The sequence below is a fragment of the Nesoenas mayeri genome (genome assembly GCF_963082525.1).
Source record: "Nesoenas mayeri genome assembly, chromosome: 21".
In the NCBI taxonomy this organism is placed as follows: Eukaryota; Metazoa; Chordata; class Aves; order Columbiformes; family Columbidae; genus Nesoenas; species Nesoenas mayeri.
In genome coordinates, this window is record NC_137571.1 from 2170902 (window position 1) to 2192651 (window position 21750).

Here is a 21750-nt window from a genome sequence, read left to right on the forward strand (position 1 = left end):
TCTGGGAATGTCCAAAACAAGGGTCAAAGCAACACATAATACCCCAAGAAAGTAGCTAGAAATGCCCCCAAAAATATAGATATATTTTTTTTTTAAATGGCCTTTATTACAAGGCATGAGAATTCTACGGCAAATTGTTCATCATGGCAGAACATCAAATTAAAATGTCAAGACAGAAATAAGCAGAATAGGGAGAGCACGTTTGTGTAATCTGCTGTGAGAATTTAGCTCACTGTGCGCCTAACTTGGAATTCTCAGCCCTAATCAAATATTATCTTAAATTACAAGATTATCTTAAACTATGCTCAAGATCGGAACCTACGTGTTTGTACGCTGAATGATACGATAGAGCAGGGACTCAGCAGCGCGTAATCAAAGGCACAAAGTTAACACTATTGTAGGCTCTGCTTCCTTCTCCACATTAGATTAGATTTAAATGAATGGTTTGGATGCATTTCAACGCTTTTTAAGAGAAAAAAGGTTCAAAATTAGATGCTGAACAGTTAAACACAGAGTGGCCCCGTGGGCTGTCTGTAATTTCTCAGTTTTCAGTGATGTCCACATGTTGGAAAGCACAAGAAATTTTGCACGAATTTGATCACTCACATAGGCAGTTATACTTGGAAAACAATGGGTTTTTTTCGCAAGAATTACCAATGAAATAATGTTTTAGGACACAATTGAATTTGAAATAGGTGATGTTTTGAATAGATTTTTGAGTTTTATTGAAATCTTACATGAACAAGAAATTGGAAATACAATCACATCAAGGAACAAATTGCCACGGCTTTGACGTTTGAAGCCAAACAAATTTTGTAGGGCAGATTTTCAAAAAGGTGTGAAGTTATAACAATTTAAAAACACAGTTAACCTACTTCTAGGAATGCAAAACATACAATCATGTTATTTTCAATACAAGAAAACTTAATTTGTTGTAATTTCTTAAAACTACTAAGACAAAGCACTAGCTTTTACTTTTATGTACAGCATACTCCTATGTAGTCTATCCCAAATCCAAAAAAAAAACTGTCCAAAACCAGAGGTTCTGCAAAATCATGATTGAACAGTGTGCCATTCCTGCTTTTAAACTGCTAAAATGAAGCCTAAAATGATAAAAGCGTCAAAACCCCGTATGGAGTTCAGGAATTCTGCAAGCCCAGTAATGTCCAAGTGCGGTTATGGAAAAAAGAAAACTAAGAGACTCGAGTATATACACAATAGAGTGATTCTTCAGCCCAATACAAACGGCAGCCAATCTCTACTGAAGGATGAGACATTAAGCCAATTTTTTGTGGGTTTTTTGAAGGATGTGGAGCTAGAGCCAATTCTACGTTTCCAATCCTCTCAAATCCCTCCTCACTTGTCTACTTCCACTGCTGCCCGTACGTATCCTGATAAAACTCCTGGTTGTCATTATTGTAACCATAGTTACCCGCATAGTCACCACCTTGCTGGAGCGGCTGCTGCGCGATGGGTTGGGAGCCCCAGTTCTGCTGGTTGTTGGTCTGACGGCGCTTGGAGTCGGGCTGGTTGTACCCATCCGCCTTCCTCTTGCCTCCCACGTTGCCCCCGCGGTTGCCCCTGGCCCCGCGGGCGCCACGGCCTCGCTGCTGCTGGGCAGGGCCCCCTCTCCCACCCCGCGCTCCTCTGGGCGGTCCCATGGGTGCCCCCCTTTGGGAATAACCAGCTCTACCTCTCGGGGGTGGTGCCCCCCGGCCCCGAGGTGGGGGGGGGGCACCTCTCCCACCCCTTCCTCCTCCTCCTCTTCCTCGGAGAGCGTAGCCATCATCATAGCCGTAATAGGGATCTTCGTAGCCACCGCGGTAGTCGTGGTAGTCGTAGCCATAGTAATCATCGTAATAATCTTCATAGCCATAGTAATCGGGGGGGTAGCCATAGCCGCCTCTGCCCCCGCGGCCTCGGCCTCTAAGAGGAGGTGGCATGCGAGGCGGAGGGTAGTAATAATAGTCTTCGTACCTATTAAGAAAAAGAAACATCATTTCTCTTATTATTGATCTTCAGAATTACTCCGTTACTTATCGAAAGTCTGCCAAAAATGAAGTTTCCCCGACATGCAACTTGGATAAAAGTCACTGGGGTTCTCCTCCCGTTTGGAAGGAGAACGTTGCTCTGAGGTATCAAAATATTCCTTATCAATGTCTCCCAAAAATCAAGTTTCCCCACACACAAAATAAAAGCCACTCAGGTTCTCCTGTCTGGGAGCAGAACGTGTCTCTGCAAATCACAGCATTCAATTCCTCATCAAAAGTCTCCCAAAGTCAAGGAACGGATGTGGCACTCACGCAGTGCTCCTGGAGGCCTGTCTGGCAGCCTGGCGTTCTTTCCTTTTCTTATCTGGCGGCTTTGCTAACACTATTTCAATTTCTTCCCCTTCTATCTCTTTGCCGTTCATTTCATTCATAGCCTATAAAAAAAGAAAAAAAAAAAGAAAGAAAGAGAAACACCTAAAAATTTATTTTTGCTCAAAAGGAAACTAAAACTAAAACTCACTGCTGGGCGGGCTGCTCTGGGCTGAACCGGGACACGCGCTACTTAACCAGAACATTGACTCTTCTTTCAAGTCCTACTTTATTCACCAGTTACAGTGAAGTGGCATTTAAACAAAAAAATAATTCTTCTCTTTATATCATAAGGTAAAAGAACGGGATTAAAACACCGAAACATGACTCAAACTTGGTGATCTCATCAAATGAGACACGACCCCTCGGAACAGTTGTGTGTGATTTGTAGTTATCAAGTGCATGCACAAAGAGAATGTGATACGACGTATGGTCAGGACTACCCCGCCCAGTTCTTTACCTGGCGTTACCTGCTTTGCATTTCACATTCCTAGGAATTAATGTTTGCATTAACAAAGCCTTTATATCAGTGATCACGGTGACTTACTTCTAAGGAGGTATGAAAACCAGTAGACACTGGACTCAATGCACCAATTCTATGCATTAATATAATAATGATGTTTTTGTTAAAAAAATAAACAACATGTCCATACAGAAATATCTCCCACAATTCCTAAATTTAGTAGCCACAAGTCGGTGACAGGGCAGATGTGGCAGAATTCCAGCTTGTTTCAGCGACAGGAGCATCCGAGATGCTTTTCCAAACTGACTTCAGCTTCGTTACACAAGTGACTTTCATCCCAAAGCCAAACTCAGGAGTGTTCTAAACCGTATTTTGGTGGGTAGGAAAATTTTAAGTTATTAAATGGTTATAAATGATTAATAAAGTTGAGTGAAGAGCCTTTGACCTCTTTACGTAGCCACATAATGTACTCGCTCAAGGCTCGAAGGTGCCAAACGCCTCCTCTCCTCCTTCCTCCCATCAACTGTGGATTTCAAAACCAGAGGAACTTCACTCCAAAACTACACACAGCCTTTAAACAGGGGTCGTGAGAAGACAACCGATACCTTCTGTGTTTCCTCTGAAAAACTGTCTAGGTTGATCTTTTTTACAATTTTTCCTCTTCTCTAGATTCTCCTGCATTGGTCTCTACCTCTTTTCCATCTACTTGTTAACTCGCTACAGTTTTGTCCTTTGCAAGTTCCACATCCTCCTAAGCTACTGAAATCACAGGAACAAAATCATTAGTGCGCAGATTCTCACCTTATTAAATGGGCTGCACAGATTATCTATGTATTCACCATAAAGAAATTTCTTAAAGCCATTTGTACAAAATGAACTGCTCGCATGGAAAGAATCATCAACCCACCTTCACTGCTGCGCCTCTGTCCTCAAAATGAACAAACGCATAATCCTTCAGCTTCTTTACTCTTTCCAGCTTGCCAAATTCCGAAAAGGATTTCTCCAGAATTTCTTCCGTCACAGTCGTGGCCAAGTTTCTTACAAATAAAACTTTGACCTGATTAAAACAAAACAAAAAACCACACGAAAGGAACAAAAGCTGTAAGCTTTAGAAGTCAAACCTTGAAGGAAAAGAACAGAAAGTGACAAACTGTTATTCCCTTCTCTACATTGCTCAGTTGGAACAAAGTTCTGTCTCTACGGCACAAAGAAATCCCTTCCAAAGCACAAACCAGTGAATTTGTTCTCACCTTGGCCATGACCTCTGGGTCAGGCTCCTCCACCGGATCAGCCCATTCCACCGTCACAACGTTCCCCCAGACTTTCACCTTCCCGCTCATGAGTCGGCGTCGAGCTTGTGCTGCCGACTTGTGATCCTCGTATTCCAAGAAGCAGAAGCCGCGATTCTTCTTTTTATCGTCGGGTTGATGATACAAGATTACATCCACCAAACCCTCTGGAAAACACAGCTTTAGCGTTAAGCTTCAAGAGGAAAAACAGGTCACCTTGCAGGTGAAATTCTCCAGAATAAACTTACCTCGCAATCAGGCCCTGCAAAACATCGACCTGAACAGTTCACACCGGTTAAGTTTTAGGTATTTTACCATTTTCACATAGCACCTCCCCTGCCAACAGGGAAAGCTGGAAAGAATTCCTTCCACATCTCTCAAAAACGAGGAGAGAAAACTAAAGGAATATTCACCTGCTGTTTTCACCACTTCCCTGAAGTGCTTATAAATAACATGCCCGGAAAAGAAGCGGCAGGTTCAAATTCTCCTGCAGGTGATCAAGACTTCAATCTCTTATTTAAAGCAGAAGCTGATGACTTTTCTTCCTACTTACTGGAGAACAACACGGAAGAACTGGGCCAGAAATCCATCTGTCGTTAACTATTCCTACAATAACATCCCCTCTAAACTGATTACTTCCTCCTCCTCATCATTCCTCAGCAAAATATTCATTTAACAATGAGTAAAACAGACACTAGACCATTTACGCTCCAACACAACATATATTTGAAATGTAAAATTTCAACCAAAACCAAACCTGGAATCCAACTTGGAAATAAATTATAAATATCTGCCAAATAACTAGACCTAAAGAACAGAGAGACTGAGTTTTGGGGTCATCACGATAAACTCCTTCAGAAGGTCTTACCTGTAACTTTACCGAACTCTTCCAATATGTTTTCCTTAGTCTTGTTCTTTGGAATTGACCCGACAAATAACCTGTTGTTTGCCACCGAAATGCAAACCCCGAGGTGCTTCCCAGGACGGATTTCATAGTTGTCACACTGAGAAAATAAGAAGCCATTCATTTGCTTTATCCACAAGATCCCCAAAGTCATCAACTTGGCTATTTTCTTCACAATGTATTATTTTTATATATAGCATATTGAATTCACAATCACTACAACTCCAGTTTTCGGGTCAGAATTCACTTGAAGAACATCGCAGAAGTCAGGTTTTCCATAGGAACTTTGGAAGTTCTGCTAAAGCTCCAAAGAAACTGATGTACAAGGAACAAAACGCAACAGATACAACTGCACAGGCTGAATTCATTCTGGAGTGTCCATAGGTTTCATGGGTGTTTTTTTCCCCCCAACTTCACTAGACATTTTGGTTTTCACCCCCTTCCTCACACAGGATCAGGTGAATTCATAGAACGGTTTGGGTTGGAAGGCACCTTCAAGATCATCTAGTTCCAAATCCCCAGGTGACAAAGGATGCTTTAATTAATTACTTTAAAGACTTCATTATCTCAGAGATTACCTTGCTGTTCACATTATCACAAAAACAAGTCACTCACCAGCTTGACCGCTTCCTGTGCCGCGTCTTTACTGCAGAAGGTGATGAAGGCGTAACCTCTGTTCTGCCCAGAGAGAGGATCCATCATGAGGCGCAGGTCCCAGATGGGACCGGCTTTCTCAAACAGCGGCACCAGTTCATCTTCATACAGGTCTCGGGGAATCTTACCCACAAACACCTGAAAGGGAACAGGACATTTATACAAAGGTTTTGCAGAAATCCAGACTTCTCTAGACTCTATTTGTTTCAGCTCCCACCAACTCTATGTTTTAATATTACTCTGAGAAAACCTCGAGTCTTCATGTTTTCATTCCCTACATAGAGTGATAAGGATAAACTCCTATAAAGTTTTGTTAAGGGGTTTAATCTACTTGGCTGAGCTCTCCCCAAATTGTTTAATTGCTGGAGATCTCAATTACAAAAAACCTCTGAATTGCTAATACAAGCAAAAAATTCCAATAAGATCAAATTCTCTTTATTTCAGGAGCTAGTATGAGAAACAGAATGAGGGATTTGATTTGCATACATTCATATCTGACTCGTATTCCAGAGTAACTTCCATTTACAACAGAAGGACTAAGAGCTCTGTGGGAGTAATTCACATGTAAGTGAATTTGCTTTGAGCCTGTACACTTATTATGTTAACGAACCACAAGATCAACACCAGACAGGACAAACACCAGGTGAACACCTTGCAAGGGTCAGAACAAACACGTAGGATCTCATCCAAATCTACGATCTTCATTAAAGAAATAAATACGGGAGTGTCAAAAAATTCTGGCCCAATGCAAAACCTTCGAACCCCCCAGTTGTGGGGGTGACGTTTCATTTGTGTATAAACCCAGCACGAGCTTTGTCTGGTTCAACTCCTGCTGAGTTTATTATACCATTGCTCCCGAAAACAGAATTATCACAGTCTCTGACTATTCCCACTCAATTTATTATGGCCAAAAGCAGCTTAAGCTGCCCCAACATCTCGGATAACATGACATTTTGCAGTTACCAATGAAGCCTCCTTTTCTTCAAAGCAGATCTTAAATGGTATTATATTTGGTTTTGCTGAATGCTTGTCTTGTGTTTCCTTTTGATCCTCATACACTTCAACAAGCTCCTCCTCGCTGTGACTGCATTTAATGTAGTATTTCTAACATTTCCTCTCCTCACCTTGTCTGCACTTAACTTGAAAAGTCACTGAAACTGCTGTGTAGAAGTTACTACTGTCTATGTGACTTCCAGTGTTGCTGAACAACTGGTTTACCTTAAATCACAATAAGACGACTTAAAGTAGTTGAACAGAGTCTGGTCCATCCTCTGACATCCACCCTGAGATACTGATCCATTGATCACATCCCTCTCAGCTTCTCTTCTCCAGCTCCACAGCCCCAGCTCTCTCAGTGTCTCCTCATCACAAAGATGCTCCAGCCCCTCAGCACCTTTATGTCCCTCCCTGGACTCTCTCCAGTGATTCCTTGTCCTTCTCAAACTGGGGAGCCCAGAACTGGACCCACAACTGCAGATGTGGCCTCCCCAGGGCAGAGCAGAGGGGGAGGATTCCCCTCCCTGACCTGCTGCTCACACTCTTCCTCACACACCCCAGGTCCCATTGGCCTCTTGGCCACAAGGCGCATTGTGGGCTCATGGTCAACGTGTTGCCCACCAGAACTCCCAGTACTGAGCCCTGGGGACACCACTCGTGACGGGCCAACAACTGCATTGGGCTCCGTTCACCACAACTCCTTGGGCCCGGCCCTCCTGCCGGTTCTTTCCCCATCGCAGACACCCCGTCCAGGCCGTGAGCTGCAGCTTCTCCAGGAGATGCTGTGGGATTCGGTGACAAAGGCTTTGCTGAAGTCTAAGTACACAACATCCACAGCCTTTCCCTCATGTACTAGGTGGGTCACCTTATCATGGAAGGAGATCAGGCTGGTCAAGCCTTTCACAAACCCATGTTGACTGGGTCTGCGCAGCTCCAGCTGCTTTGTCTTTATTACAGAATCACGTTCCAAAATGGTCCAGGTGCTCTTCAAGCCCAACCACTAAAAAACACACCAGACGCTTCACCCACAAAATCCTTTCAGCAAAATGACAATTCAACACGCTTTTATTTATCAATAAATAATATAAGGATGCAATTCAGTAACACTTTAGACCATCGCACCATGACCCTGAGATGGTCAAGAACTTCTGAACCACCTTTCTGAATGCAGGAGCACAAAAATTGATGAAGTTACATGGACTGTCAGTGTGGTGGGTTCACTTTTATTTTTAATGGCTCTTCTGGGGTTTTATTTGGGGGGTTTGGGTGGTTTGAGGCTCCTGAAGCCGTTGAATTGTTTCAATTATTGAAAGCCAGGAGGTGCCATTTTGGGGCTGTTTGGGCCTAAACGGGCTTTTTAAAAGGTTTATTTAACACATTTAAAGTTTGAGGGGCCGAGTTGCGACTTTAAAGCTTTTAAAATCTACTTATTGATAACTAATTTATTAAATATATTAATATTTAAAGCACAGGGGGATTTGGGGCTGTTTCCCAGGATTATGAGTCCAAATTCAGCTGTTTATTTTAACCACTGATTCATTTAATGTATTATATTTAAACGGGGATTTTGACGGTTGCATTTTAATTGAGTTTGGGGTTTTTGGGGGAGCATTTTTGGCCGTTTGGGGCTCCTGAAGCTGCTTAATTGTTTAAATTATTGTATTTAAAGTCAGGAGGGGGCATTTGGGAGCCGAACTCACTTTATTTAACGTATTTAAAGCTCAGGATCCCAGTTCTGGGCTGTTTTGGGGCTTATTTGCACCCCCCAAAATCTTTTACAATCAACTTATCAATAATTTACTAAGTTAATATTTAAGCGGGAACAAATTTGGCTTTTTTTAACCCACTGCCATCTTGTGCTCCCGCCGCCATTTTGTCTCCCCCCTCACGCTGAGGGGGGAGAGGAGGCACCCACTGATTGGCCAGCACCATCTGGCGGGAAAGCCTCCCATTGGCTCAGCCCCAGGCGGCCGTCTCAGAGGATGATAATTTTGATAATTTGTGCTCAAAGAAGTTTTTAAGATCTATTTTACAATTAATTTGTTCACTAAGTTAATATTTAAGCGGGGGGGGGGGGGGGGGGGGGGGGGGGGGGGATTTGGGGCTATTTCCCACGATTTTGAAACCAAATTCAGCATTTTAAAAACAAAACATAATAAAACTGCAGCTCCTGCCCAGACAATAGTGCAAGCAACCTGACCACGCCCCCCCTCCACCTTACCACGCCCCCCCTCCACCTGACCACGCCCCCCCTCCACCTGACCACGCCCCCCCTCCACCACCCTCAATGTGGGGGTCACAAGGGTCTATGGGGCTCAACAGGGCTGTTTGGGGGTGAAACACCCTAGAAGAGGCTGAACCCCCTGCAGGTGAGTGACCCACACACTGACCCAGTGACCCACAGCACCAATACTGCCCCAGAGCCCCCCAAATGTGGCCCCATAGTGACTGCAAATTACCACACAGACCCTCCCCCAGCACTGCCCCACAGCACCCCACAGCTCCTCTACTCTGTGCCAGAGATCCACAGCACTGCCTCACAGAACCCCATAGTTCCTCCAGTGTGTCCCATAGACCCATAGCACTGCCCCACAGCACCCCATAGCTCCTCCACTCTGCCCCACAGCACCCCACAGTTCCTCCACTCTGCCCCACAGATCCACAGAAACCCTTAGCTCCTCCACTCTGCCCTACAGATCCACAGAAACCCTTAGCTCCTCCACTCTGCCCCACAGATCCACAGAAACCCCTAGCTCCTCCACTCTGCCCCACAGATCCATAGAAACCCCTAGCTCCTCCACTCTGCCCCACAGATCCACAGCGCTGCCCCACAGCACCCAGTACCAGGGCTGTTTTCACATAAGTTGTAACAAAAGCAAATCAACAATCCCTTACGAATCCCTGTTCTCGGTTATCCCTTCAGAACCCTGAGGATCTTCCCACAGCATTCACGTCTCTTTTACTTCCAGCGCTTTGCATGAAATGAACCTTGGTCCTGTCACTTCCATTCCATTTATGTCACCAACAGAGTCGTGCTTTTCCGTATCTATACTAATCCTCGCTTTTTAAGCGATGGACCGTGAACTCTCACACTTTAATGGCCATGTTACATTTTAAAATATTTTACGCAGCCTGAGTATATTCCACCTGCTTTTCCCCCCTCGCTCTGTTATCCGAGGAGTGAGAAAGGCTGATGAACACACACACTTTCCCCTACGATACTTTCAACCATATTCCAAGGGAAGGTTGATTTTTGAGTATTTCTCCCTTATCAGTTTGCACAAACACACAGAATGTACCGACCTCAGTTCCAATCCCGGGCTGCACCCCGGAATACACGGTATCTGGGGGGGGTCCCCCATATTTCCTCTGGCCCGTAGTCACATCCAAAGTGTAACCGGTTCTCTCCAGCAAAGCCTGGAAATAAATCAGCACATTAGTTATGAGGCGGGAAAAGAAGGAGTTAAAATAGAAAAAAAGTCTCCTAAGACAAGCATTTTCTTATCTGCCCCTTGCCACATTTGGTAAGAAGACAAAACCTACAAAAACCCCTTATTTTGGGGTTTTAAAAACCCACTACCAAGATTGTTTTTATACTACACAGTCAGTGGAAAGTTCCCTTTTCCATTTCATCTGTAGCACCCCAAGAACTCCAGAGCACCAGGCGATTCTTTTCACCCCCTCTATATTTAGGTTTTTCTTAATACACTAATACCTCATTGAGATGTCCAATCGGTCTCAAAATAATTTCAGGAGTGCGTGAAAGCTTTAAAATAAGACAACTAAGACAATTTTTAAACAGACAGAAATGTTTTCATACAACTTAGATAACATTAAGTTCGTTGTGTAATTAGGGAGATCTGTATTTTAAACAAGCACTCTTTGAGCGTCTATAATTTAATTCCAAGTGTGAATATATTTACCCAGGTAGCACTGATGCTTTTAAATATATACAGAATTACTTCAGTCTGCACATCGGACAGTAAAGAATCATCAGTATTTTCTGCACGCAGGCAATAGATCAGAAAATAATCAGGATTTTGTGTTACCTTAATCTTGGCTTCATCTGGTCCCTTGGTTGACTCCTGCACTTTGCTGCCTTGTTTCTCTCTTTGCCTGTAGGTCTTCATAACTCCACATAAAAATGCACTTTTGTTCTGCAGACACAATTCACAAAACAATTCAATTGTGCGTGGGAAAAGCCCTGGGGAATCACCGAATCTCACACTCCAGACCCCGAGGTCACTATATCAAGCCAATACCAAAAAAAGACAAAAGAATCCTTTAGAAAAAAATATGACAATTGATGGAACAAACTCAGACTGATAAAACAGATTCCAGGTGGTATTTTACCTTATTTTCTCAATAGCACACTCATTTTCATTATCTCAAACACCTCCTCGTTTCAGGCAACTTTTAAATTTGGGTTTGAAATGTTCGAATGCAGCAACATGACTGAATTTCTAAGTCCCAACCCTCGTGCTGACAGCACCTGGACACTATTTGCACTGATGCTCTGACCTTACCTGGACATGCGACAGGTCACTCTCTTTAAACTGCTGTAACACAGACAGGGCTCCTTCTTCATTAAACTCCCTAAGAGCATCAATGGCTCTTTCATCAAGATCGACATAAGCTACCAAGCCTAAAATTAAAGATAAACAAGTTACAGATTTCTGTTTAAGTGCAGACAAACTAAGAACTTAAAGTCAAAAAGTTACGTTCCATAGCAACAGAATTATACATTTAACATCATGACATATTCCTACACAGGTATATGAGAGAACATGAGTACAACAATGAGAAAAAATTAAAATGTATAGACCTAAGTGCAAAATTAGAGCTCACGTGTGACAGTTTCCTAACACACAACTGGCTGCATAAAAGGAGCTTTACACACCAGGGTTTGAAACAACCAACTCTGGCTCACTTCTAATAACCTGCATTTGGTTTGTCTGTCTTTATTTCAGTTTCCTGCGTCCTTCCCTCGAATGGAGCTGCTCTGGAACGAGCTGACATGTGAACGTCACAGGGATGTGAAAAAGGAGCTGCCTAACTGATGATCAAATACTCATCAAGCTCTACCTCACTGAATATTAGCGAGTGGAACAGTTTGTTCACTCTTCAACTTCAAAAAGCAAAAAACAGTGGACTCCCTATATTTTTTTAACTCATTTTGTTGCTTTATGCAGTTTCGAGAGCAAGAATTAAAAAGGTTGTTATTTTATTTTTTCGAGCCCTGCTGTGTACCCAAAAAGGTTAATTATACAGGTACAGACTCCCCCACGAAACATTGGACCAGTTCTGAAGCACTTTGTTCTGTTTAATGATCTTTACAGGTTCTTTCTTTCCTTTTGCACAAGCTGTGGAGCTTCAAGTCCAGACTGAGATTTGCGCTTTTTAAACTACACGGATACCAAGAACTCCACACACTTTGCAACAACTTGATCCACAAAACACAGGTTGAGTGCTACTTGATTTCAAAAATACCCGGGAGTGCCGAGCCCAAGGACTACATTTCAGAAGTGATCCTGCACATTGGAAGGCATCTGTATCTTATAGAGAAGACCTCAGCGGATTAAAAATCCCAAATTTAGTGCTTGGCTTTGCTGCCCAACCCCTGCGCAATGCAAACATCTTCGGTGGCTTTAAGGAGGTTGAATAAGTTTTCCCCATTAATCATGCAGTGGAATTGTATTAAGCAGTCAGGTTCTGGGCTGAAAAGCTTTTGAATGATATCTCAGAACACAACTTCACTGCCCCACAGCCCCACAAGCATTTTCCACCTTCTTTCAACCCATCGAGTGCACGTCGTGACCCACAAAGTATATTGGCCAAAGCCAATAAAAGCTGGGAAAGGCTCGATGGACACTCGCTCCCAAAAGAACCATGCTGAAGATTTTGGAACTGCCTTCCCTCCATCAGTGGGATGTGGACTCTGACATTGTGCCAGCAAGGCGTTTGAGATCAGCACATAGAGCGTTTCTACTGCTTTTGGTAAATCTGCTCACAGAACACAGTCTAAAGAGGGAAAGGAATGACCAGGGGGTTACAAAAACAAACTAGAAAAACCTTTGTCTGTAAAGAAACCTCTCTAGAAGCTGCAGAGACCACTTTCTACCCAGCAAGGAATTACTTGAGCTGCTAGCGAGCTCAGTCCTCAACTTGGTTGAAAAGCAGTTGGTGTCAAAGCAAGATAACCAACATGGATTAAACTGTCCACTCGGAACTCGAGAGAACATAAAAATCCAACATGGATTAAAGTGTCCACTCAGAACTTGAGAGAACACCAAAATCCCCAGGCAGACTCAATTCCAATGTAGTCCCAGGCAAGACAAGTTGCTTCCCTAAGTCACCTTAGAGTGTTTAGGAACCACTGTGAGGAGCTGACAGGAGAAAAGTAAAAGCAAAATGATGATTTGGGTTGAAGGGAAAAAAATATGTACAGTTTAGTGTGCTCAGACATAGATCTTTACTTGAAACTAGTGCTCTGTGCCCTAAAGTTATCACATACAACACTAAGGATGCGTCAGGTCATTAGTCAACGTCAAACCCAATTTGCCTTTAGGGAAAGTCAAAACATTCAGAGCTACACAGATCAAAAAACAGTGAATTTTTTTTTTACACCTTAATCTCTAAAAATTGGACAGCGCTACGCCCTCGCTTGCATACCCAATCAGAAACAAGAAATGCAATGTGATACCTGTCTGAAATATTTCATCAAGTCTCTCTGCCACGCTCTGGGGGAGGCCTGCCTGTATCAGTGTCCTGCAGTGCTCTGTGTGAGTTACACTGGAAGTGTCCATGGGCTCCTCCTCTTCTTTTAACTGTACCGCATTACCATTCACCTGATTAGCCATTCTATTAGGCTGCTGGAAAAAATTCAGGAGCTGCATTACAATAAATCACTAGGTTGTAGGACAATGCATGAGTTATCTAAACTAATCGGTATACATGCTGCAAATGACCTGTAGCAAAATATTTAATACTGTTTTGATGCAGCTGGTCTAAGTTTCAAAAGAAAGCACAACCCTTGATATTGTGAAAAATGTACATGGAAGAATTTACAGAATTAAAAAAAAAAATGTACCTCATGTACATAACGACGTCTAAAGTTTATGTGCCAATTTTAAGTTAACTGGTTACCATAGCAGCTACTGGGACACCACAATAACATCCTTCATCAGAAGAACTAGTGCTATATTCATTTCCCATTCCACTACTTTTCAAACAATCGTTTCAAATTTAGCAAACACATAACCCTTAACACATAGAAACGTCAGTACTCGTTGGCTAATTTTCACTTTCTTGTTGCCATGTCTTCCTTCAAACCCAACGTGCTGCATTCGACTCAAACGCTTTCTCATGACACTGTCAGAAAAGATAGAAAAATTGCACTGTAATCCACGTTATAATTTGGAGCTGCAACTGAACTTTCAGTTTTACTCAATAGTAGCTCTACAAATCACCACTATTTGTTTTTATAATATGTAACTTATTGGTTTAAAAGGAAGCCATGACCACAGCATCTTCAGTTTTTACCTGAATAAAAAGACAACTGGATTCCAAATATGTGCACTAAAAGTGCACAACTACCTTCTCCAACAACCCCAGCGGGCTGTGCCCAATTCGTTACAACCAGTTTCAATTTCTCCATTAGCCAGAGGGCTGATATTTAGTGCTCGCAAATAAAAGGGCTGACGAGAGATGATCCAACCACCCAGCAGAGAACATCAGGGCGATCAGCTGCTAAATTCACAAGTGAAATGCGCCTCGGACTTCAAAAGATGGGGAAGAAGTCAATGAAATGTGAAATGACAAGGTCTGCAGCATGGGCCGAGCAACGCGACTCGGTGCTGGAATACAGGTATGAAGGTGATTCAAGAACACTTTTGGATTGTATTTGAAATGCTGAAGCCTCGAGCTATTTACTGTGCTGCAAAACAAGTCTCCAAACACAACCGCACCTCTAATAGTCACCGGTATACCCAGCCCCTCTACACTAAAGCTCATGAGCTTTTGGGCATATTTCCTACAAAGACTTGCAAGAAAAAAAATAAAAGAAAATAAATATATATGTATATCTCTATATATAGTGTTACTTGACAAAGAGAAATTTCTAACCTCTTCAGTTCACTAAAAAGCAACCACGACTATAGCCTAATTACAGAAGAAAACAAGAAATGCTACCTGAAGACTACAATAATGCTTATCTATCGTTTTAAGTATTAACCGGATTCTCCAAATATTAAGTGAACATGAAGTTACAAAAATCATGGAAAACTGAGCCCTCGAATCTGAAACAGGGGGGGTTTAGTTAAACTGCAAATGCTTTGGGTGCAGTATCATCCCAAACCCCTCTGCTCCGACATGCACAGGGTGATATACCCAAAAAAGATCCAGGGAGGGTTTTTTTGGTTTTACTGCCTTATAAAATCAGTTCCGAACACACACGTTGACTTCTCTGCCCACCCCGCCAAGAACTGCGAGGCTGAGCCAACACATCAAGTTATTTGAAACTATTACAAGTACCTTCGGAACTTCAGACATGGGGCTTTTGTCAATCTAAATCAGCTTGCGAGTGTCACGCATCCCAAAGTTTGGTGCCATTTTCAGCGTCTCCTATAATCAAACAAGAGCTCGGCAGCTATTCCGTGTCACAAGCAGGTCAATAACTCCAACTCCTGACGGCGTGAAAACACATTTACCTTCATCACCAACACACGGAGCAATACTTCACCCCTGAGCACCAGATTATTGCACAGCACCACGTGCTTATCTAAACAGGCTTTTAGACAACGCCAATTAAATCTCAGCGTTTTAATTCTCCAGCCATACGGTTTATTTTCATTTAAGAATTAGTATCCTCATAAAGAACTCAACTCAAATACATGGTCACTAGCCAGAAAAGTTCAGTTTGGGTGTTCAAATTTTAACTATTTCCTGTCACACAAACTTCACTTTAAGAAATTTACTCTGGAAAAATCTTGAAGTGACCCAGCTGTCAAAATATTCAGGTCTCAACAACATCCAGAAGAAATACGTTGTTCCTCACAGTTCTAATAATGAGATTCCCTGCTGGCTCTGCAAGCTGGGCCTGAAATCTGAGATTAGACTTATTAGAACTTATTTCATCAATAAGGAAAACACAGTTGTTTTATTAACATTTTTGTTCTCCTCTAAAACAATATGAAAAGCATATTAAAGGACAGAGGAGTATTCATGTGGCTCAGCCTATGACAGGCCAGGCCATGCAGAAAAGCACCCACATGCACTGAGAGTTTCTCCATCTGTATTAACTCAAATATCTCAAAGAGGGAGATTGACTGAAGTGTGGATTTTAAGTAAAGGATTCTGCATATTAGTATGTGTGAAGGGAATGGAAGGATTGTCTTGGTTCAGACTTCACGCTGATGTCAACACTGTTTTTCTGCAGGTCATGAATACTTAATAATATAAAACATCTTTCTAGCCATCCGCTATCTTTCACCTGGAATTCCTGCCTCTCTAAAGAGTCATGTGCCCTTTTTTTGAGCTCTAATCGTATGACAAGATGCTCAAACAGCCCCGCTGTTCCTGTTCCCTGGATCCTCCACCACGACTCAAACAGCGGTTGCCACCCACAGCCATTCTAAGTATAACTCCAGTCAATTAATTATAAATTCACAGCCTCGTTAACTCAAAACATGCTTAGTAACAGAGCAGAAATGGCAATTTCTGGCCAAGGGACAATATCTCAAGCCACCACAACCAACTTCACAGTGATTACCCATCAATATTCTTGGCTTCCTACTACATGACACTTGATTTCACAGAGGAACTAAACTACACTTTTTCAGCTCAGGTTGACACAGAAAAACTCTGCACTAAGGTCATCCAACTTGCTTATGCTACTGTTCTTTCTATTGAACACACTGTGTCAAGCATTTAAGTTATAACACGTTAAAAGGGGAACGTTTCTTAGGGTTTTTTTGGTTGGTTCACTCCGTTTTGTTGTTTGGGGTTTTTTTCTAATTAACCACAACAGAACAACCGTAGTTCCTATAAAGTTTACACCTGACACTTCAAGAAGGTTCTTGTCAAAAGAGAAAGAAACACAGGAGCGAGGGTAAGAACTCACATTAAAACTCTGAGCTGGGAGCTTAATAAAGTCTCACCAACAGCACTGGCACATCCTCTTATTTTTACACCAAGCCTCTAACAGCCATTTCTTTTGTACCATGGCTTATTCAATCCCAGAAAGTACATTTTTAATAGCTTAATTATGATATATGTATTTATCAGCATGAATCACAAGGCTTGTTTTGAAGTTATCACCCCCTGAAGTTTCCACATTTCAGTGGCAGGACCTTTGCGACAAGTGCAGTCAGCACCTCAGCCTTTCCCCCTCCAGAACCCCACAGGATGAAAAAACCTGAGACCCTCAGGATGCTCAGCAAGAGAAGAGCACAGACCGCACCGAAACTCGACAAAAGCACCATCAAGAGGTGGATTTATCTCAACAGCAGCACCAAACACGGCACCGGCAGCCGCGACATCACACTGACCTGAGCTACGAACTCCATCCGTGCTCATTTCCAACCAGAGCTCAGCTGGTTATTGGGGCTGCACAGCAGCAAAATGCTGGTGGGACACTTCAACAAAAATGAGCTTTGTCCTGACTCATTTATCCTCAAAGAGTTGGTCAGATCTTTGCCTAAGGAAGGAGTATTGGGGTTTTTTGACAAAACTAATCAGAGGCTCAAATATTATTCTGACTGTGTTCACATCTAGCCAGAAAAACTGCGAGGTAAAGTCATTAAACACTTGTGGGAAAGACAGCTTCTAAGACACAAAATTATCAAGCAGACTCTGCTAGTTTGCATAGGTAAAAAGAAAATTACACTGCGAGATGCAGTGTTGTGGTCAAATTACCTTTACTTTTAGAAGGCGTGTAAAAAAAGTAAAATTAAAATCAGTCTTAAAGCATAATCTCAAAAAGAAATAAAAAATAAAACACAACACATAGCATTGCAGCATAAACACATGACTACCAGCAGGATCATTTGATGGAGCGTATAACGGGAGGGGAATCCAAACAACTATGTTAAAAAGAGTAGTCCAGCAGAGTAAACTAAATTATCTAAAGATAATTAGCCACAGGTAACGAGGCCTCTAAGACCCAGCAAGTAGGGCCTAACTTTAAACACAACAGCAATAATGACTTATTAAAAGTTTTGAAGGTTTAATCAAGGCTTGCGGTGTTTAAGAAAAACAACGTCTTAGCAACCAAATTCTGGAGACTTTCTCCTCTGACAAGTGTCGCTCGCTCAACCCCACACGAGCGGAGCCGGGAGCAGGTGCAGAGCGCTTTATCTCCCACAGCTCTGCCCGGCGCTTCAGCCCCACCGGCGCGGCGGGGACCGGGAGGGACCGGGCAGAGCGCGTCCCGGCCCCCCCGCCGCATGCAGGGTCGGGCCCGGCCCGGGCCGCCCCCCCAGCCAGGCCGCAGGACCCGCCCCGCCCCGCTCCGCAGCCCCCCCGCTCCGCCGCGGCCTGCGGAGCGGCCACACCGCGGCCTGCACGCAGCGGCGCCGCCGCCCCGCTCTCCGCCGCCCCGAGCCCGCCTCCGCCAGCGCCGAGGCCTACGCGGGAGCCCCCCCCGCGCGAAGCGGCCCCCCCAGCACCCCCCGGGACTCACCGGAGCGGGGCCTGCGCGGCGCAGCTCGGGCCGAAGCAGCGACGGCAAATGGCGCGCGCTCCTCCTTCTCCTCATGGACGGCGGCGCGACCCCGGCAACACGCGGGGTTTCCCGGAACTGTTTCCAGGGACCGCCGCTTCACCCACTCAGAACCTCACGCTCCGGACGAGCAGCCGGGAGAACCTATAAGATGCGGGGGGCGGGACGCGCCTTTCCTCTCGCGGACCAATGAGAGGGAGGCACTGGAGCCAATGGCGCAGCTCCTTCGACCCGGCGCGCCGGTAGGGCCGGAGCTGGGGGGATTTAAAGGGGCAGCACCACCCGCGGCCTCCGAACAAAGGGAGCGCTCGGGGCCGCCCCCGCTCCGCTCCTCCCCGGCCGGGCGGAGCCTCCGCCGGAGCGGGCCCGGGGGTGGTGCCCGGCGAGGTGAACCCTGGCCCTGGGGGCGGGCCCGGCCCAGCGTCTTCTGGGTGCCGCTTCCCGCGGGCCTGGCTGGGGATTCGGGCCTTGGCGGTGCCGCTCGGAGCCGCTCGGGACCCGGCGGGCTCTGCTGGAACCGTGTCCCGCTCTGGGGGGGGCCGGGGCCGGTCCCGGTCCCGGGCGGGCGCCGGGGCCGCAGCGCAGAGGGGTGAACGGGGGCGGCTTCTCCGATGTCCGGGCCGGCTGGTTTGTAATTAATCCGTGATTAACTTGATTTGCTGGATCAGGCTCTTAATGAGTGAAGATTGGACGCAATAAATAAGTCCGGGGGAAGTCAGCTTGGGTAAAAACTTTAGGATAGAGAGGAACGGAAGGATCTGAGCATTTTTTCCTTTAATGGTGCTTAATAAATGTCCTGCAAAGCTCTTAAATACTTTATAATATAGAATCCAGGAGTCAAGTATGCAGTTTACAGAGACATCTGCCATCAGATGACAACTGAACGCCATGAGACTACAGCAAAAGGTATATTGAGGTATGAACAACCAGAACCTTAGATTACTCCCTCACAACATGGCAGTGTAATAATTTCAGTTGTTTGGATCTTACGGCAACATTCCTAAGGTACCAATTGCTAAAATAAAAGTCTTTATGGCACTGCTGACACTTTCTTCTCTCTTTTGTGCTGGTATTTCCCAAGCCCCTTGTGGGTAATTGACGATCTGCAGGTAGTTGTGAGCACTCCCAGGCTGTGGGGTTTGGGGGTAGGTTATTCCAACCCAAATCCATATTGATTGTCTGTTAAGCCTGAGATGCTTTCGCAAATATGGGAGTTGAGCATGTGAGTTTTCCGCTAAGGGATTAATAACTCAGATCTTCCCCCAGTGCCCTACCTGCCATGACAGGGACATCTGCACCAGCTCAGGGTGCTCAGACCCTGTCCAGCCTGGCCTGGGATGTCTCAGGGATGGTTCATCCACCACCTCTCTGGCCAACCTGGGCCAGGCTCTCACCACCCTCAGGCCAACAATTCCTTCTCATGTCCAGCTTGAATCTCCCTCCTTTAGTTTAAACCATCACCCCTTGTCCTGTCACAACAGGCCCTGATGAAGTCTGTCCCCATAATTTACCAAAGGTAACTTCAAGAGATTGGAGAAGTTCCATCCAACCTCCCCTCCCTCTCTCCTCAGTAGCTCCCTTGGTGGTGATTTTGACACTTTTGGACTTCACAAGTCATTCAACTTGCTAACCTAGAAAAAGAGTCATCAGGGGCAGAACAAAAATACAGGCTGGTGAGGTCACTGGCTGAATGACCCCCCACGAGTCCAACACACCAGGAATTTAAGCCCTCCTCTGTTCCTTTCAGAATACAAAGTCGTCCTAATATTTTTTCAGCTATTCTATAGTCCACTGCAGCCACAATGCCAAGAAATTTATCTTCAACAGGGACACCTTACTAGTGACTCCACAGCGCTTCGGGGAAGCCAACCAGCTGACAGATACAATGGGACAAACATTTTTAAATGGGTAAATATTTTGATTTTTAAATGGACAAATATTTTGATTTTTAGATGGACAAATATTTTGATTTTTAGATGGACAAATATTTTGATTTTTAGATGGGCAAAAAATAAACAGGTCAATGGCATATTGCTATTCATTGAGTTTCATTCATGTACAAGTCAGGACTTCAGCTGTTATATTCCAGGAAGTTTTACCACAACTGAAATCACCACAACTTAGAATAGTATTTTTGTCTTTGTGGCACTGAACACTAAGTGCAGCAAAAGAACTTCATTTTTAGGGAGGCTCTCCTAGGTCAGCAGAGACACATCTCCCCACAACCCCACAAAGTTATTTCTGTGTCAAGGGGCCTCCACACAGGCACCACTGTTCCCCAACCCTTCCTGCAGCTTTAACTAAGTAAAAATAGTCATTTCTTTCAAATAAATCTAAAAAAAGCAGTGAAGTTCTGTACAGGACTCAATAGTATCGCCTTATTTTGGCATAACAATGTTTAAACCAGACAATAGCTATCTTTCTCCATTAAAGTTACTAAGCAGAAAAGACAGGCTGAGTAGTTTATTCGACAGTGTTGCAGGCCACAGTATAATGGGATGAATTTGGATTATATTGGCCAACATACAGTCTGTTTAACACCACAATCAGCGTTGACCGTGCACATTCAAGAGCAGTGTCGGCTTAGTCATCTTTGAGCTGCTTGATCTTCGACTTGTGGCGCTCGATCTCCTTCTGCAGCCGCTCGATCTCCTTCTTGTGGTGGTCGATCTCCTCCTCGTGGTGTTTCCGTAGGGCCGAGAGCTGCTCCCTCTCCTTCTCCCTGCGGGAAAAATCACGTAAGGCACAAGGTGCGACACCCGCAAACTCGGGGGTGATGACCGAGCCGGGGGGACACCGGGCACCCCCTCACCTGAAGTACCGCTCCTCCTCAGCCGCCTGCTTCTTCCCGAAGGCGCCTCCGGCCTCCCGGATGGCGCCGCCGCCTCCGCCGCCCTTCCCGGCGCCTTTGCCCAGCTCGCCGAGCTGCGGGGAGACACAGCGGTGAGCGGGGCAGCGACAAACAGCCCCGGATCCCCCCGCGCAGCCCCTCGCCCACCTGGTCGGCGCCCGAGCCCGAGCTCCAGCGCTGCTGCTGCGCCAGGAGGACCCCGCGCAGGCCGCCCCTCAGCACCGCCACGGCCGCCATCGCCGCCTGCCCTTGAGGGACGGGGCCCGCCCGCTGCCGCAGCGCCCGCGCATGCGCAGAACCCGCTCCGGCCCCAGTGGACTCCGGGCGGAAGTGGGGGCCTGTGCGAGCCCGCGGCCGTCGGGCTGCGCTTCCCTTCCCTGGGCGGGGCGCGGGGCCGGGCCGCCCCGTTCTATCCCCCCCGTTCTATCCCCCCCGTTCTATCCCCCCCGTTCTATCCTCCCCGTCCCGTCCGCCCCGCGGTCCAGCTGAGGGGGCGGTGGCAGCGCGGGAAGGG

At 45.2% G+C, this 21750-nt stretch overlaps 2 protein-coding genes across 7 annotated transcripts; both read right to left on the reverse strand.

The window, feature by feature from the left end:
- Nucleotides 1-696: 696 nt before the first annotated feature.
- On the reverse strand, nt 697-18613 carry HNRNPR (heterogeneous nuclear ribonucleoprotein R). Of its 6 annotated transcripts, none has more exons than XM_080357482.1 (11): nt 18347-18613; nt 13370-13535; nt 11193-11311; nt 10716-10823; nt 9970-10083; nt 5632-5808; nt 4981-5116; nt 4074-4279; nt 3731-3880; nt 2304-2425; nt 697-1977 (listed from the first exon to the last, which is right to left on the reverse strand). In XM_080357482.1, exons 1-11 carry the CDS (start codon nt 18419-18421, stop codon nt 1365-1367), a joined length of 1986 nt encoding a protein of 661 aa, XP_080213608.1. In that variant the 5' UTR covers nt 18422-18613; the 3' UTR covers nt 697-1364. The 6 variants fall into 6 exon arrangements, with proteins under 6 accessions (XP_080213608.1, XP_080213607.1, XP_080213606.1 ...); XM_080357481.1 differs by having other exon boundaries at nt 13370-13538; XM_080357480.1 differs by having other exon boundaries at nt 13370-13556.
- Nucleotides 18614-20833: 2220 nt separating this feature from the next.
- ATP5IF1 (ATP synthase inhibitory factor subunit 1) lies at nt 20834-21624 on the reverse strand. Its single transcript, XM_080357487.1, has 3 exons — nt 21384-21624; nt 21198-21310; nt 20834-21107 (listed from the first exon to the last, which is right to left on the reverse strand). The coding sequence occupies exons 1-3, from the start codon at nt 21471-21473 to the stop codon at nt 20969-20971; spliced, it is 342 nt and encodes a 113-aa protein (XP_080213613.1). The 5' UTR covers nt 21474-21624; the 3' UTR covers nt 20834-20968.
- Nucleotides 21625-21750: the final 126 nt, after the last annotated feature.